This window comes from Mobula birostris, chromosome 19 (assembly GCF_030028105.1).
Source record: "Mobula birostris isolate sMobBir1 chromosome 19, sMobBir1.hap1, whole genome shotgun sequence".
NCBI lineage: Eukaryota > Metazoa > Chordata > Chondrichthyes > Myliobatiformes > Myliobatidae > Mobula > Mobula birostris.
In genome coordinates, this window is record NC_092388.1 from 3,819,695 (window position 1) to 3,836,523 (window position 16,829).

The following is a 16,829-nucleotide window of genomic DNA, read 5'->3' on the forward strand; positions in this document are numbered from 1 at the left end:
GACATGAGGATTTTTTTTTTTTACCCACAGCAAATAGTCAGCATCTGGATTGTATTGCACAGCAGGGTGTTTGAAGCAGATTCAATGGCGGCGTATTCAGGAAACACGAATAGTAAAAAAAAATTCCTGTACTCTGGGAAAAAGGCAGAGAAATGGAACTGTCTGCATTCATCTTACAGTGAACATACATACACAGTGAGCTTTAGCAGTCTGTGGTTTAACATCAAGGATATTACAACTCTAGTTCACAGCGTCAACAGAATATTTCTGAGCGAAAATTTCTGATCCGGGATCTAAATCAGAATCAAATTTATTATCACTGACTTATATGATGTGATAAAATTATGTCATTGTTTACATGTTTTGATGGTGTTAAAGATAGGTCTGTAGTCTAGTGTAGTTTTTGTGTTTTTTCTTACGTAGTTCAGTGTAGTTTTTGTATTGTTTCATGTAGCACCATGGTCCTGGAAAACATTGTCTCATTTTTACTGTATACTGTACCAGCAGTTATGGTTGAAATGACAATACAAAGTGACTTGACTTGACTTGACTTGAATTAACCAAATCAGAATCAGTATCAGGTTTTGAAAGTGTCCCTCTCTCAGGGCCTCATGATCAGCTGCTTTTTGATATACCAAGGACGTGGCCTGGAAGACTGGCATACCTTCAGGATTCTGGAATTTCGTGGCTCTGGGGATGTGCTGATTCTACCAGTGCCCCCGACTGCCCCTGAGACGTCCTGGGAGTTTTTGGGGTACTGCAAGTCTGCGTCTTTATCAATGCTTTGCCGCATGCTTGAGTGCTCATGGGGGGTGCTGATGCTTTTTTGTTGGTGTGGGTGGGGGAGGTCATTGCCTTGTTGCTGCTTGGCAATGGGAGGGGGAGCTGGGGGCATTTTGGGGTTCTAATGTTTAACTGTCATTCATTCTTTGGGGCACTCCTCTGTTTTCATGGATTTTGCTAATAACAACCACTTTGTTCTCCTTTACACTGATGTGCTGAAGAATGACAAGAAATAACTTGGAGCTCGATACTCGATTCAACAGGCAGCCTTACTGAAAGGAGTTAAATCCTAGGCCCAGGTTTACCAAGTACTCCAATTTAACAGGAGCACATCTGGGTAGCAAATGTACCTGAATGAAATCTGCTTTCCATTCAACCTCTGCAGGCGTAAGAGGATTTCATAAATCAGCAGTTGTGTGTGAAACACAAGCAAATACGACAACAGCCTTGATGGAACTGTCTTCTGCATGGGAATTCAGAAACTCTTTTGGCAGGAAGATGCAATTCTTTTGTTGGTGTCTTGGAACAGTGGAGCATAAAAACGTAACGGTAAAAAGCAAAAAGGGAAATGTTAAAGAGGTGAGATTTAAAGGCAATGTGAGGGGCAAGTTTTTTACACACAGAACAGTCAATGCCTGTACTGAGTTACCAGGGGTGGGCGTGGAAACAGGCAGATTGGTGCCGTTTTTAGACAGACACACAAAAGTGAAGGGTATGGAGGGATATGAACGATTCTCAGGGGAACATTTAATATAAACTGGCATCAAGATCGGCAAAATATTTTGGGTTGAATGAGAGAAGGGCTCCCCCCCTTCCTGCCTTTCTCCATTCCCTATTCTGATTACTCCTCTCCCCCCTTCTCTTCTCATCACCTCCCTCTGGTGCTCCGTCTCCTTCCCTCCCCCGCACACCAGCCTGCTCTCCTCTCCTATTAGGTTCCCCTTTTTCAGCCCTTCACCTCTTCCTCCAATCTCCATGCCCTCTTCCCCATGCTTCCATCAGGAAGGAAGTACAGGAGCCTGACAACACACACTCAATGATGCAGGAATAGATTCTTTCCCTCTGCCGTCAGATTTATGAATGGACATTGAGAACCCACGAACACTACCTCACCACTTATCTCCTTTTGCACTATTTATTTAATTTAACTTTTTTAACATATACACTTCTTATTGTAATTTGCTATGTATTGCATTGCACTGCTGCCACATAGCACCCAATTTCACAACATATGCCAGCGATATTAGGCCAATTCCACCCCCCCCCCCAGCTTCTCATATCAACCCCCTCCTTCTTACCACCCACCTTCCCCCTCACCTGGTTTCACCCATCACTTGCCAGCTTGAAATCCTTCCCCTCCCCACCTTCTTAATCTGGTTTCTATCCCACTTTCTTTCCAGTCTTGAATCCTTAACTACCAAATGTTATTCTGCACACCGATATTTTACGTTGTTAAGTCCTGGTGATGTGACCACTGACACCATGCAGATAATCTCTGAAGCTTATTGATAATTAAGGTACATCGGCCTTTATAAATCAAAGTACTGAGAGTAAGAGATTGAATGTTATGGTGAGGTTGTGTAAGGCATTGGTGAGGCCGAATTTGGAGTATTGTGTGCAGTTTTGGTCACCAAATTACAGGAAGGATATTAATAAGGTTGAAAGAGTGCAGAGAAGGTTTACAAGGATGTTGCCGGGACTTGAGAAACTGAGTTACAGAGTTTGGTTGAATAGGTTAGGACTTTATTCCCTAGAGCGTAGAAGAATGAGGGGAGATTTGATAGAGGTATATAAAATTATGATGGGTATAGACAGAGTGAATGCAAGCAGCACTGAGGCTAGGGAGAAAAAAACCAGAGGACATGGGTTAAGGGTGAAGGGGGGGCTTCTTCACACAGAGAGTGGTGGGAGTGTTCCATTCCATTACTATCCGTTCCATTACTATTTATTATTTATGGTGCAACTGTAACGAAAACCAATTTCCCCTGGGATTAATAAAGTATGACTATGACTATGACTATGACTATGTGTGGAATGAGCTGCCAGATGAAGTTTAAGAAAAACTTGGACAGGTACATAGATGAGAGGTGTATGGAGGGATATGATTCAGGTGCAGGTCAGTGGGACTAGGCAGAAAAATGGTTTGGCACAGCCAAGAAGGGCCAAAAGGCCTGTTTCTGTGCCATAATGTTCTATGGTTCTATGGTTCTATGATGGCTAGTGTAACCCACCTTGTAAAGACACAGCCCAGAAGAAGACAATGGCAAAACACCTCTGAAGAAAATTTTGCAAAGGGCAATCATGGTCATGAGACCATTATCACCCACACCATACGAGGTAGCACATAGAGAACAAACAAATGACCCCAGTACATGCAGCAGGAGCAAAGAGAGGTTTTGTGCCTTATGTATCACTTGCTTTTTTTTAATGACAAAAGCAAACTTGTTCTGAGTTACAGTGAATCAGAAATAACATCGTGGAGCCAACAAGGTGTCAACCATTTCACTTCAAGCAACGTTCCTTGCTACAGGTAAGCTTCTATCTCGACCTCCTCCAGAGTCTATCCAAAAGCATGCTGAAATTGTTTGTCTTTTGAAAAAAAGTTTTTTAAAAACTTAAGCACTTGGGAGGATTAATGGCCCCTAATGGTGAAACAGCTCTATTTCCATCTCTAATATCCCTATTTTTCTGTTTCAGGGTTCTTTTGCAGACCCTGTCCTGGAGCTAGATGCTGACTATGGTTCTTTGTGGGAATGGGACCCGCTCTCAGGGTTTCATGAATGGCTGTTATTCGGCACGCCAAGAGCTTGGCCTAAGAACTTCACTCACCTTTGGCGGTCCGAGATTTCGTGGTTCTGGAGACAGAGGGATCAGAGGTCGGTGTCCGAGCAGAAGACTGGTGTGTCATGGGAGATGAAAGATCTAAGGCTGTGTACCCAGAGACCCGAGATCTTTGGGCACAGAGCTCGGAAAAAGTGACTCAACGGACTTTTAACATCGTAAACCAGTGAGTTGTTTGTTATGTCTCCCCTCTCGCTGTGAAATGGAGACACCTCTTTTCCCCTTATTCGGGAGAGAGAGAGCTTGTGGTATGTCGAATACTGGGTAAAGGCGTAGTCTTTGGGGTAACTGCAAGTCTGTGTCTTTGCTGTTGCTTTGCTCACACTTGAGTGCTTGGTGGCGGGTGGCAATGCTTTTTTTTGCCGGTGGGGGGAGGGGGGATCATTGCTTGCTGTCGCTTACGCACAGGAGGGAGCTGGGGGGGACTTTGGGGTTCTAACATTTAACTGTCATTCATTCTTTGGGGCACTTCTCTGTTTTCATGGATGGTTGTGAAGAAAAAGCATTTCAGGATGTATATTGTACATTTCCCTGACATTAAATGTACCTTTGAAACCTTTGAAAAGAATCTAATTTTTTTTGTACATTTACTTATATAGGATATGCAATATATAGCAATGAGCTGCAGTTTGATAGCTCTGTCTGTAAGGAATTTGTAAGTTCTTCCTGTGACGGAGTGGGTTTCCTCTGGGTGCTCCAGTTTCCTCCCAGAGTCTAAGACATACAAGTTAGGGTTAGTGAGTTGAGGGCATGCTATGTTGGCGACACTTGCAAGCTGCCCCACACAAACCTCACTGATCTGACCTGCCGCAAACTACACATATAACTGCATATTTCAATGCTTCAATATACGTGTGACAAATAAAGCTAATCTTTCTTTCAACAGAATCTGAGCTCCACATTAAGCAACTTTTATTGAAATTATCATTAGTGGCAAATGTCCAAAAGAGTCTATAAAAGCTAGACATCTTTGGAAGTACAATTAATGAGAATTAGCATCGGGAAAGGGAATGGGCAACTTCATATTCGTTTTACCCACCAAGTTAATATTCTTGTTACCTACCATTTTTCATATAAAAATTAAGCTCGTCAATGGCTCTTTCTTCTTTCCACCCTCTAAGCACTACTACTTCACACTATCCATTATGAATTATTTCTTCCAAATGGCATGATGAACGCAAAATATTCTCAACCCGATTTGATGCTATTTTATACAATATAGAACCTACAGTGCCTCTGGATATTTTGTTTTGTGCAGAACAAATAGAATTTAGTCTTGCAGACTCGTACATGTACAACAGGCAAATGCTTTCAGCACTAGAAGAACGTCGGCAAGACATAGAATTCGTCGTTACCTCAAGTGCTATATTTTAACCAGCAGCTGCAGCAGAGACATTTTCTTGATTACCAGAGAGGGAGTAACAGTAGCATAGTGGTCAGCGTAGCTATCTCCTGGTAAGTGTAAATATAAATATATATACAGTACCATGCACAAGTCTTAAGCACGTGTAAAAAAATCTGTAAAGTGAAGATGCATCGAAAAATAATGAAATGTAAAGTTTTTAAATATCAAAGAAATTACTATAAAGAGCAGCAAACAGTAAAATAAACTGAATGAAGTCAATATTTGATGTGACCACTCTTTGCCTTCAAAGTTTTACATTGTCATGAATTTTTATATGAAAATTGCTGGTAGGTTGTTCCAACCATCTTGGAGAACTTGCCATAGTTCTTCTTGACTATTTCGCTTGCTTCTGTCTCTCCAGGTAATCCCAGACAGCCTCGATGATGTTGAGGTGTTGGAGGCCAGAAACCATATTAAAATCTAGGGTGCTTAAGACTTTTGCACGGTATTGTATATCTCGAAAAATTATTCACATTGCGCTTATCAATGGAGGCATTGAGTGGAAGGCTGATGTGATAATATAGGCACTGCAATGGCTTATTCCCAAATCCAGGAATGTGGTCCGAGGTTTTGTTTCTGTGTGGGATAACAATGCAAGTTCTATGTTTCCAGCATATGCTCCAATTCCTGCTATAATGAATGAAAACATGAATTGTATCCCCCATAATATCATCAGTTACACTATCGACAGCAAGCAAACATCACCTTCACTGATGAAGAAAACCTGGGCCAATGTCACAGTCATTGCAAGTCAGCATGAAGATGACTGCTAAGGTCATCTCGTGTGGGCCGTGTGACTTCATGCACTACTTCCCACATCAAATGATCAAGGTTCGAGGTACCGGTGTCAACATTTGATTGACAACATTTCGGATGAAGAACTTGGGAGCTGAGCTTTTTATGGTTTCCTCAGTAGATGTAAGGTGATGTTCTGTCAGTTTCAGATAGTCAAATTTCACCAGAATTGCACATTCTCAATATCTTGTCAAATAACCCATTCTAGCTACTGTCAGAAGAATATATTTATCATCCCACTAATGATTAGTATCGTTACTTCTCATTAATTAGCATGTTAGCATAGTGGCTTGTGTAACCCTTTACAAAGCCAGTCATTGGGGTTCATAAAACATTAAGACCATGAGAAATAGAAGCAGAATTAGGCCATTCAGCCCATCGAGTCTTCTCTACCATTCCATCATGGTTGATTTATTATCCCTCTCAACCCCATTCTCCTGTCTTCTCCCCATAACCTTAGATGCCCTGACAAATCAAGAACCTATCAATCTCTACCTTAAATATACTCAATGATTTGGCCTCCACAGCCATCTGTGACATGAATTCCACATATTCACCACCCTCTGAAAGGAGTATTCTGGCACTGTGTCTAGACACACCTGCCCCACCCCCATAGGAAACATTTCCTCCACGTCTGTTCCATCTGGGACTTTCATGATTCGATGGGCTTCAGTGAGATCCCCCCTCCATTCATCCCACATTGCAAAGATTTATGGATTAGGGTTAGTAAGTTGTGGGCATGCTATGTTGGCACCAGAAGCATGGTGACACTTGCAGACTGTCCTTAGCACATCCTCTGTCTGTGTTGGTCATTGACACAATTGGCATGTTTCACTGTACTGGTGTTTTGATCTACATGTGACAAATAAAGCTAATCTTTATTTTAACTTGCTACTAACTTCTGATACTGCATCTGGATTTAAACCTCACATAATCTTAGGAAGGCTTGGAGACTGGTCTTCCTGTACCTAATAAAGTGGCCACTGAGTGTATGTTCAAAGTTCATAGCTCATAGTCTGCATGCAGTATACAACCCTGAGATTTGACCTCTCACAGACAGCCACAAGACAGCGAAGCACCATGGAATCCATTCAACGAAAACATCAAACACCCAAAGCGCAAAAAAAATCATGCAAACAGCAAGACACAGAATATAAAGCATCAATTCACAAAGTCATTGAAGCAGTCTAGAACTGTTCACCTTCAGCTCAGTTGTTTTCAATCTAGCACTGTGTCAGTCGATGACTACAGGCCGCAGTCAGTCCACTCAGATCAAAACTGCGTAAAATAGCAATAAAAAAGGAGTAACCAGAAACCAGAACACATACAGCATTAACTGCAGAGTCCAACCAAAAACCATGCCGATTAAACCTTGCCCAAGATCAAGACTCTGGCGACAGCGAGCGAGAGGGTCAGAGGTCAGAGAGCGTCAAAAGCAGTCACCCTCCTCCAGCAGCAGCCGGCGAGAGGGAGAGAAACACTATCAGATGGCGCTGAACTCCCACTGGCCCTCTGCTCTCACCCTCACTGATTTCAATCTTCCTTGATGCTCTAATCGGTGAGATTGGTGAGAAATGGAGTTGATCACGGGGCTCGCGCCGTGTCTCCAAGCCACCGGGCCACCGGGCTGCACACTCCACTCCAAACCACACCAAACAAACTCCCTCGGAGACAGATCGCTCCATCTGCCCCAGAACACACCATCAAAATGGAAATCGCAAACACACAGCTTAGTAGCAGAATCATATTTGAAAGAAGGCCTTCTGATGCTGTAGCCCAATCACTTCATCTTTCCACGTGTTATTTGTTCAGAGATGTTCTTCTGCATACCACTGTTGTAATGTGTGGCTATTTGAGTTACTGTCGCTTTCCTGTCAGCTTGAACCAGTCTGGCCATTCTCCTCGAACCTCTCTCATTAACAAGGTGTTTTCACCCACCGAACGGCCGCTCACTGGATTTTTTGTGTCTTTCACACAATTCTCTGTAAGCTCTAGGTGTACCTAATAAGTTACCCTGAATGTAAGTCCAGGGTAAAGCCTGACGACAGACAGGGTCCACCTACAAGAATTCCTTCACAGTTCACCTTCTCTCTGACTCATAGAACATAGAAATCTGCAGCACATTCCAGGCCCTTCGGCCCACAATGTTGTGCCGACCATGTAACCTACTCTAGAAACTGCCTAGCATTTCCCTACCGCATAGCCCTCTATTTTTCTCAGCTCCATGTACCTATCTGACAGTCTCATAAAAAACCCCATTGTATCCAGCTGTACCACTGTTGCTGGCAGTGCATTCCATGCACACACCACTCTCTGTGTGACAGACTTATCTCTAACATCCTCTCTAAACCTGCTTCCAAGCACCTTAAAACTGTGCCCTCTTGTGCGAGCCATTTCAGCCCTGGGAAAAGCCGCTGACTATCCACACGATCAACGCCCCTCATGGATGAAGGGAACCCATTGAGAAGGTGATGATTACCTGTGGCTGCAATCCCCAACAGTAACAATAATGAAACAGTCAGGTAGTGTGGTTAGTGGCTATCAGATTGATGTCTGAATGAAAAGCCGCTGACAAGTGGCTTTGTGCTGCAAAGGGAAGGCTGCAGCGACGTCCACTGCTAAATACCAACGCAGACATAATGTGCACACAGATGATAACCTCACAACAGATGGACTCTACAGCACAAGCACAGCGTGACTGGTTGTGGAGAAGGTCTAATATTGGAAAGCAAATTCTGAGCAGTTACAAGGGCAGTGTAAAATCAAAAGCACTGGATAAACAGGAGATCCTGCAGATGCTGAAAACACACACAAAACGCTGGAGAACTCAGCAGCTCAGGCAGTGTCGATGGAGAGAAATAAACAGTCGGCACTTCATCAGGACTGGGAACTGGAAAAGGGAAGCTGTCAGAATAAGCAGGTGGCGGAAGGGAAGGGGGACAAGCTGGCAGATGATAGTAGAGAGCAGGTGAGGAGGGAAGTTGAGGGGGAAGGAGAGGAGGGAAGGTGAGGAGGGAAGGTGGGGGGAGGGTGAGGGGGAAGGTGAGGAGGGAAGGTGAGGGGGAGGGTGAGGAGGGAAGGTGAGGAGGGAAGGTGAGGGGGTAGGGAGAGGAGGGAAGGTGAGAGGGAAGGTGAGGGGGAAGGTGAGGAGGGAAGGTGAGGGGGAGGGTGAGGGGGGAGGGAGAGGAGGGAAGGTGAGAGGGAAGGTGAGGGGGAAGGTGAGAGGGAAGGTGAGGGGGGAAGGTGAGGGGGAAGGTGAGGAGGGAAGGTGAGGGGGAAGGTGAGGTGGGAAGATGGGGGGAGGGGGAGGAGGGAAGATAAGGAGGGAAGGTGAGGGGGAGGGGGAGGGGGAAGGTGAGGGGGAAGATGAGGAGGGAAGGTGAGGTGGGAAGATGGGGGGAGGGGGAGGAGGGAAGATAAGGAGGGAAGGTGAGGGGGAGGGTGAGGGGGAAGGTGAGGAGGGGAGGGGGAGGGGGAAGTTGAGGGGGAAGGTGAGGAGGGAAGGGGAGGGGGAGGGTGAGGAGGGAAGGTGAGGAGGGAAGGTGAGGGGGAGGGGGAGGAGGGAAGGTGAGGGGGAGGGGGAGGAGGGAAGGTGAGGAGGGGTGAGGGGGAGGGGGAAGGTGAGGAGGGAAGGTGAGGGGGAGGGTGAGGTGGGAAGATGGGGGAGCGGGAGGAGGGAAGGTGAGGGGGAAGGTGAGGGGGGAAGGTGAGGGGGAAGGTGAGGGGGAAGGTGAGGGGGAGGGGGGAAGGTGAGGAGGGAAGGTGAGGGGGAAGGTGAGGGGGAGGGGGAGGAGGGAAGGTGAGGAGGGAAGGGGAGGGGGAGGGGGAAGGTGAGGGGCAAGATGAGGGGGAAGGTGAGGGGGAAGTTGAGGGGGAAGGTGAGGGGGGAAGGTGAGGAGGGAAGGTGAGGGGGAGGGGGAGGAGGGAAGGTGAGGAGGGAAGGTAAGGGGGAGGGTGAGGAGGGAAGGTGAGGGGGAGGGGGAGGAGGGAAGGTGAGGAGGGAAGGTGAGGGGGAGGGGAGAAGATGGGGAGGGGAGGAGGGAAGGTGAGGGGGAGGGGGGAAGGTGAGGAGGGAAGGTGAGGGGGAGGGTAAGGTGAGGGGGAAGGAGAGGAGGGAAGGTGAGGAGGGAAGGTGAGGGGGAAGATGAGGAGAGAAGGTGAGGGGGAAGGTGAGGGGCAAGGTAAGGGTGGAAGGTGAGGAGGGAAGGTGAGGGGGAGGGGGAGGAGGGAAGGTGAGGGGGAGGGGGAGGGGCAAGGTGAGGGGGGAAGGTGAGGGGGAAGGTGAGGAGGGGAGGGGAGGGGGAGGGGGAGGGGAGGGGGAGGGGGAAGGTGAGGGGGGAAGGTGAGGGGGAGGGTGAAGAGAAGGTGAGGGGGAAGATGAGGAGGGAAGGTGAGGAGAGAAGGTGAGGGGGAGGGTGAGGAGGGAAGGTGAGGGGGAAGGTGAGGAGGGAAGGTGAGGGGGAGGGTGAGGAGGGAAGGTGAGGGGGAGGGGGAGGAGGGAAGGTGAGGGGGGAAGGTGAGGAGGGAAGGTGAGCGGGAGGGGGAGGAGGGAAGGTGAGGGGGAGGGGGAGGAGGGAAGGGGAGGGGAGGAGGGAAGGTGAGGAGGGAAGGTGAAGGGGAGGGTGAGGAGGGAAGGTGAAGGGGGAGGGTGAGGAGCCTCACCACTCAGCAACCCACCTATTTAACCCTAGCCTAATCACGGGACAACTTACAATGACCAATTACCTTACTAAAGGGTGATGGGCTTAAGAAGAAGAAGAAGAATTAACCTACTAACCAGTATCTTTGGACTGTGGGAAGAAACTGGAGCACCCAGCAGAGACCCACGTGCTTCACGGGAAAGACAAACAAACCTCTTCCAGACAGCGTCAGAATTGAAGTCTGAACTCCACTCCCTGAGCTGTAACAGCGTCTTGCTAACTGCGATGCTAACGTGGTGTCCTATTTCCTAGCAGGATCTTACTGACGAAGTGTCTCGGCTGGAAACAGTGGCTGTTTATTCCTATCCCTCTGCACTGCACTGCCCTCTGCACAAGATGTCCATATTTCTTTGCTAGGCCTTCTGACTAACAGGAATGTGAATGGAAGTAAATTCAACATGGTGTGAAATACTTCACCACTCTGAAACAAACAGCAGGCAGAACAGGGTCAAGTTCAGAAGTTTATATTCCTGGTTGATGCACCAACATTTACAGGAAGCCTCATTGTTAATCAGCATTCAACCTGCTCTTTAGCTGTGGAGTACTCAATTAGGCCCCACCAAGAGGCCTGAGATCCTGATTGTCAGCCAGATTTCTATTGCAACACTCAGCTCAGCCTCACACGGAGCTTTCGTAATTAATTTAATGTGTGTTTCGTGGCGCTGGGCCTGTACTCTGGGGGGATCTGAATGAAACATCGAATATTGACAGGCCTAGATACAGTGGGTGTGGAGAGGGCATTTCCTATGGCCGGTGAGTCTACGACCAGAGGGCACAGCCTCAGAATAGAAGGACGTCCCTTTGCAACAGAGGTGAGGAGGAATTTCTTTAGCCAGAGGGTGGTGAATCTGTGAAATTCATTGCCACAGACAGCTGTGGAAGACGAGTCAGAGGTTGATAGGTTCTTGATTAGTCAGGGCATTAAAGGTTATGAGGAGAAGGCAGGAGAATGGGGTCTAGAGGGATAATAAATCCCATGGGTGCCATGGTAGCTTAGCTGTTGGCACGACATTATTACAGCCCGGAACATTCTGAAGTTCCAAGTTAAATTCCGACACCATCTGTAAGGAGTCTGTATGTCCTCTCATGGAACAGGTGGGTTTTCCCCTGGTGCTCCTGTTTCTTCCCACAGTCCAAAGACGTACCATTGGTCATTGTAAATTGTCCCGTGATTGGGTTAGGGTTAATCGCGGTTGTCGGGGGTGGCGCAGCTCAAAGGGCCAGAAGGGCCTACACCACACTGTATCGCAAAATAAATAAATAGATGAAGTTAATAAATCAGTCGTGATGAATTGGCAGAGCAGACTCAATGGGCTGAATGGCCTGATTCTGCTCCTATGTCTTATGTCTATGTCTATGTCTTATGTCTCCTATGTATTATGAAATCTAGGGTACAAAGTACAGAGTAATTTTCTGGTTTTACAAGGCATATGCCTCATGCAGAGGGGAGCATCTGAGACCTTTGATCTATGACCTGCTCACCCCATGTTTCCTTCCTTTTAACCTCGAAAAACAGCAGTTGGGAGTTACTAAAAGAAATAGTTACACAGCAGAATGTTCCGAACTGATCCATTCCTCCACATACAAGAGAACATGCATTTAAGGTGAGGGGGGAGAAACTTCAAAGGAGATGTGAAGGGAAAGTTTTTCACAGACGGAGTGCTGGGTGCCTAGAATGGGGAGCCTGGGGTGATGGTAGAGGCAGATTCTTTAGACACTTTTAAGAGACATTTAAATAAGCACATGGATTTTAGGAAAATGGAAGGACATTGTATAGGCAGAAGAGATTAGTTTAGTTGACCATTTGATTACAAATTTTATTGGTTCAACAGGTCCTGTTTCTGTGCTGTACCTGACCCATGTTCAAAGTAATTCTGTCGTCTATTCAACACTGCCACAAACAGAATCTATAGTTTACACTGCGCGATGAGTCCCGTTTCGATGCTTTAAGTTACTACCCTTTCTTTCCATTTGTACAGATGATGGATAGATTATGCAGTTTACTTTACAACACCACGAACAAGGTTGCAATGTTTCAGCTGAATAGAAATCATTTTTGATGGATGACTAAGTAGAGGATTTTTGCCAGTTATGTAGAGTAGTCTGCAAATGTGAATAGTGACAAGATGACATTTGGTATCTCAGAATACACCTGCTCTTAAAATATCTTTCATTATAGCGTTAAAAATAGCATACCAAACATTGCTTTCTAAAAGATGGTCCCTCATTCAGTTCAAGTGTTTCTCAAACTGAAAGAACACTCAGTGATCACTTTACTGCGTACCTCCTGTTCCTGATCTACTGCTGCAGTAGCCTGTACACTTCAAGGTTCAATGTGTTGTGAGGTCAGAGATTCTCTTCTGCACACCACTGTTGGGACACGTTCTTGAGTTACTGTCAGCTTGAGCCAGTCTGGCCATTCTCCTCTGATCTCTCTCATTAACAAGGCGGTTTCACCCACAGAACTGCTGCTCACTGGATGTTTTTGTTTTCCATAACATACTTCATAAACTTTAGAGACTGCTGTACGTTAAAATCCCAGGAGATGAGCAGATTCTGAGATACTCAAACAACCCCATCCAGCACCAACAATCATTCCACGGTCAAAGTCACAGATCATATTTCTTCCCCATTCTGGTGTTTGGTCTGAACAACAACTGAACCTCTTGACCATGTCTGCATGCTTTCATGCATTGAGTTGCTGCCACGTGATTGGCTGATTAGATATTTGCAGTAATGAGCCGGTGTACAGGTGTGCCTAATAAAGTGAGCACTGAGTGTAGAACAGTACTGGCCATTCGGCTCATAATGTTGTGCTGAATAACAGTATATAAACCTCCTTTACGATCAATCTAACCCTTTCCTCGTACCCAGCCCATAACCCTCCATTTCCCATATATGCTGCAACGATCCATGGCATTTTATTTATGTAACTCTCAACCATTTCTCTCAGCTCTCGGTATTGAGCAGATTTCAAAACCATGATTCTCCAAATCACTTTGCGTCACTCAGAATTCTGCAACTTAATCCTTTCTCATTTCTTATCGAAGGACGACTGTGGATGGGCTGACGTTTGAACTGACCTGCTATCTCCGCCATTCTTACACAGCTGTGAGTCCAATCACCCCCAAGCCTTTGCCCATATGCCTGCCCAACAAATCAAACTGAGGTCTACAAGTGGCAAGTGGGCCAGACTATCCTGAAGGCGTTTAGGCATCTGACCTCCAGCTGGATTCTGACTTACTTGCTGGTGTGGAGGTCAGGAACGAGCTGACCCCACTCATTGCAAATAACTGATAGTTCTCTGCCGAGTAACGCAGTCTGGACTGAGATGTTTATTTTAATAAATAACTCATCTATGAATTCTGACTTGCATGCTGGTGTGGAAGTCAGGAACGGGCTGACTCCGCTCACTGCAAATAGCTGACAGTCTCTGCAGAGTAACATGGTCTGGCCCAAGGTGCTTTATTTTAATAAATAACTCATCTGTGAATTGTCACCACCCGTGTATGAAAGGGCAAAGGTTATTTTACAAGCAGCAACAGTCAATACAAAGATTGAAGTCGCAGGCTAATTTCTGGAAACTGCCCTGTATACTAAATTCTGGCAGTTGGCTCACTGAATGTGTAAAGAACTGTTAAAATCAGAAGCATTTAAGGGTCAGAGGCAACGTAAGTAATAGAACATAGAACATAGAACACTACAGCACAGTACAGGCCCTTAGGCCATGATGCTGTGCTGACCTTTCAACCAACTCTAAAATCAATCTAACCCTTCCCTCCGACGTACCCCTGAATTTTTCTATCATCCATGTGCCTATCTCACAGTCTCTTAAACGTCCTTAATGTATCTTCCTCTATCACCACCCCTGCCAGGGTGTTCCACACACCCACCACTCTCCGTAAAAAATCCTACCTCTGACACTCCCCGTACTTCGCCCCCAATCACCTTTCAACTATTCCCTTCATATTAGCACAATATGAGGAGGCATAATTAAATAAAGAATACAACTGACAAATAAAAATACAATTTCTCAATGAAAGAAAAACACTTTAAAATACAATACTTATAAATACTGTTAAAGAAGTCTCCAATTATTGACAAACAGGAATGTGAGCACTATTGGAGGTGAATGGTTTGCTCCGTTTTATACCAGTAACCCAGAGCTTTGAAATCAATAGTAAATGGCTCCCTAAGTAAATTTCTACTAAACCCCTACAGGAGGTCAGTTGGACAATGGCATTAAATAACAAAGCAGGCCAGCAGTCATCAGCTTAATCGTTACTCTTTTTCATTAGAAGGGAAATTGAATCTGGTGGAGAAATCCAATGAGGCAAAGTTTAAATTATCTACATTGTATTTATTTTATTAAATTCCTAATTTTTAAAGTGGAGCTATCTTCATAACAAAACTCTTAATGAACATATTTTTCAACTGAGAAGGTGAGAGAGAAGCAGGAACCTGTCCCTTTTCTCGCCGAATCTCCATCTGCAGTCAACATGTTGGTGTGATTCAGACATTCCAGCTGCAAGGTTATGAGGAATGGAAATGATTTCTCAAATGCTCTTACATGCACACGTCCTTTAAAAAATACTATTTAAAATTTCCACAAAAGAGAAAGCATCCTGAAGTGCAAGTTAAGGAATCGAAGTTTAACTCTGCTTTAATTAATTCTGACCTTAAACATTCTGAATACTTGCAGGGCAATTAAGAGTTAAAAGGTTGAAACTGTTCAAATTAATACTGTTTCATAGGCACAGAGTATCGCGACTGCACACATTTGTGTTGTGTTGTAGCTCTGATATATGCAAACAATTCACAGCACACAAGGCATTTGCTGTACTGTTATGCATGCAATAAAAATTCCATCACATAGAAGTAAGAAAACATCTTAAGTATGTTTTTTTTATTGTGACTTTCTAAGATGTTCTACAAGAGTTGAACATGGTGCTGAATACTTCCAGCTCTCCTCTCAGATGGTTAATGGCATATGCAATATCACAAACATGTCTTAAGGAACTGTGCTTTTCAGGGGCTGTTTGAAAGAAAGAAAGACTCTGATGTGAGTATTGACCGTTGGTTTTAACAAATCTGATCATTTTTTAATCTCCTCCACCCTCTCCCCTTTAGAAATGACTGGGAATCCCAATAAAACTGCCCTGGTACATACAGTACAGAAATCTATTCACCATCATTACGTATTCCTTTTAATCGAGCCCAACGCTGCTTCCTGCTAAAATGTAGGCATTGTAAATATCCTGACAACATATATCAACATCTTTCCTCAATCATATATCTTTTCACTGAATTAACGCAAACTCCGAATCTTATTAAAAGATTACAATGCTTTTAAATCCAAAAAGCAAGTTAACACTTACCAATATACATGATGGCCTTCATGAACCATAGTTTTCAAATCCTACAGTTTTAAATCTTCCCACTATCTCAGGCAGAACCCGTCACGTGAAATGCCAGAGTTTAATTTTCCATCATCCTTTTGACAGTTCAGATTCAGCATATTGCCTACATGCCCGGCAAATTCCTTGCGTGATGAGTGTTAGCACAGAGCACTGCTCATACACCACTTTGTGAAATCTGACTCCACCTTCTGATGTTCTTGATGTCCCTCTGACATCAGTGCCGAGAGCGGTCCGCAGGTTTGCTCGCACCCATTAGCCTGTCCTGTGAAGCTTCAAGCTTCCTTCCTGATCAGATTGGAACTAAAAAGCTATTATTTTCTTCCACACTGGGCATTTTTCCTAAAGATTGCCTTTTCTTCACTTTTTATTCACCTAACGAAACATCAGTAAATTGTACCATCAGTCTCAAACATTAAGAAATGACATGGGTGGGCAATAATGCCCCCTAGACATAGCAGATATAAACTGCTGTAGTTACCAAGCTCACACCATCATACGTATGAACCGTAGCTTTTCTGTGAGTTTGTGATCAAAGCAGTAGCAGCAACAGCATGCATTGGTGCAGCACAACTCCGTCATGCCGCAGCGGGGGTGGAGGGGTTCACTGCTACAGTTTCATGTGTCAACTGCAGAGACTGGATTGGACATCAGTACACAGGATAATGCACTGAACTGTGGAAGAGGGAGAGACTTTCAGAGCCCGAGATTCAGAAAGTGAGCTAATAACACTGTTCTTATCTGCCTCCTAGTGGTCAGTTCGAGAATTACTGAAGACCGCCTTCAGATTCATTCTCTTTCAGCTCTTCACCTCTTCCACCCACCCCATCCCAGCTTCCTACTTCATCCCCCCTCTCCCACCCACCTACCTTCCCCTTCATCCCCCCT

The 16,829-nt window shown here is 45.2% G+C and overlaps 1 protein-coding gene across 5 annotated transcripts in view; it reads right to left on the reverse strand.

Moving 5' to 3' along the window:
* LOC140212388 (zinc finger protein 385D-like) overlaps window positions 1-16,456 on the reverse strand; it is a 345,265-nt gene extending 328,809 nt beyond the window's left edge. For 4 of the 5 annotated variants that reach the window (XR_011889708.1, XR_011889707.1, XM_072283136.1 and 1 more), the window contains exon 1: window positions 15,903-16,455. Coding sequence is in view for 3 of the 5 variants with exons in the window: in XM_072283136.1 (XP_072139237.1) it covers window positions 15,903-15,924 (22 nt within the window). In the remaining 2 variants the exon portion in view is untranslated. Of the gene's footprint in view, window positions 1-15,902 lie in introns of all 5 variants that reach the window. The other variant, XM_072283135.1, reaches the window with a different exon arrangement.
* Between the last annotated feature and the right edge of the window lie 373 nt (window positions 16,457-16,829).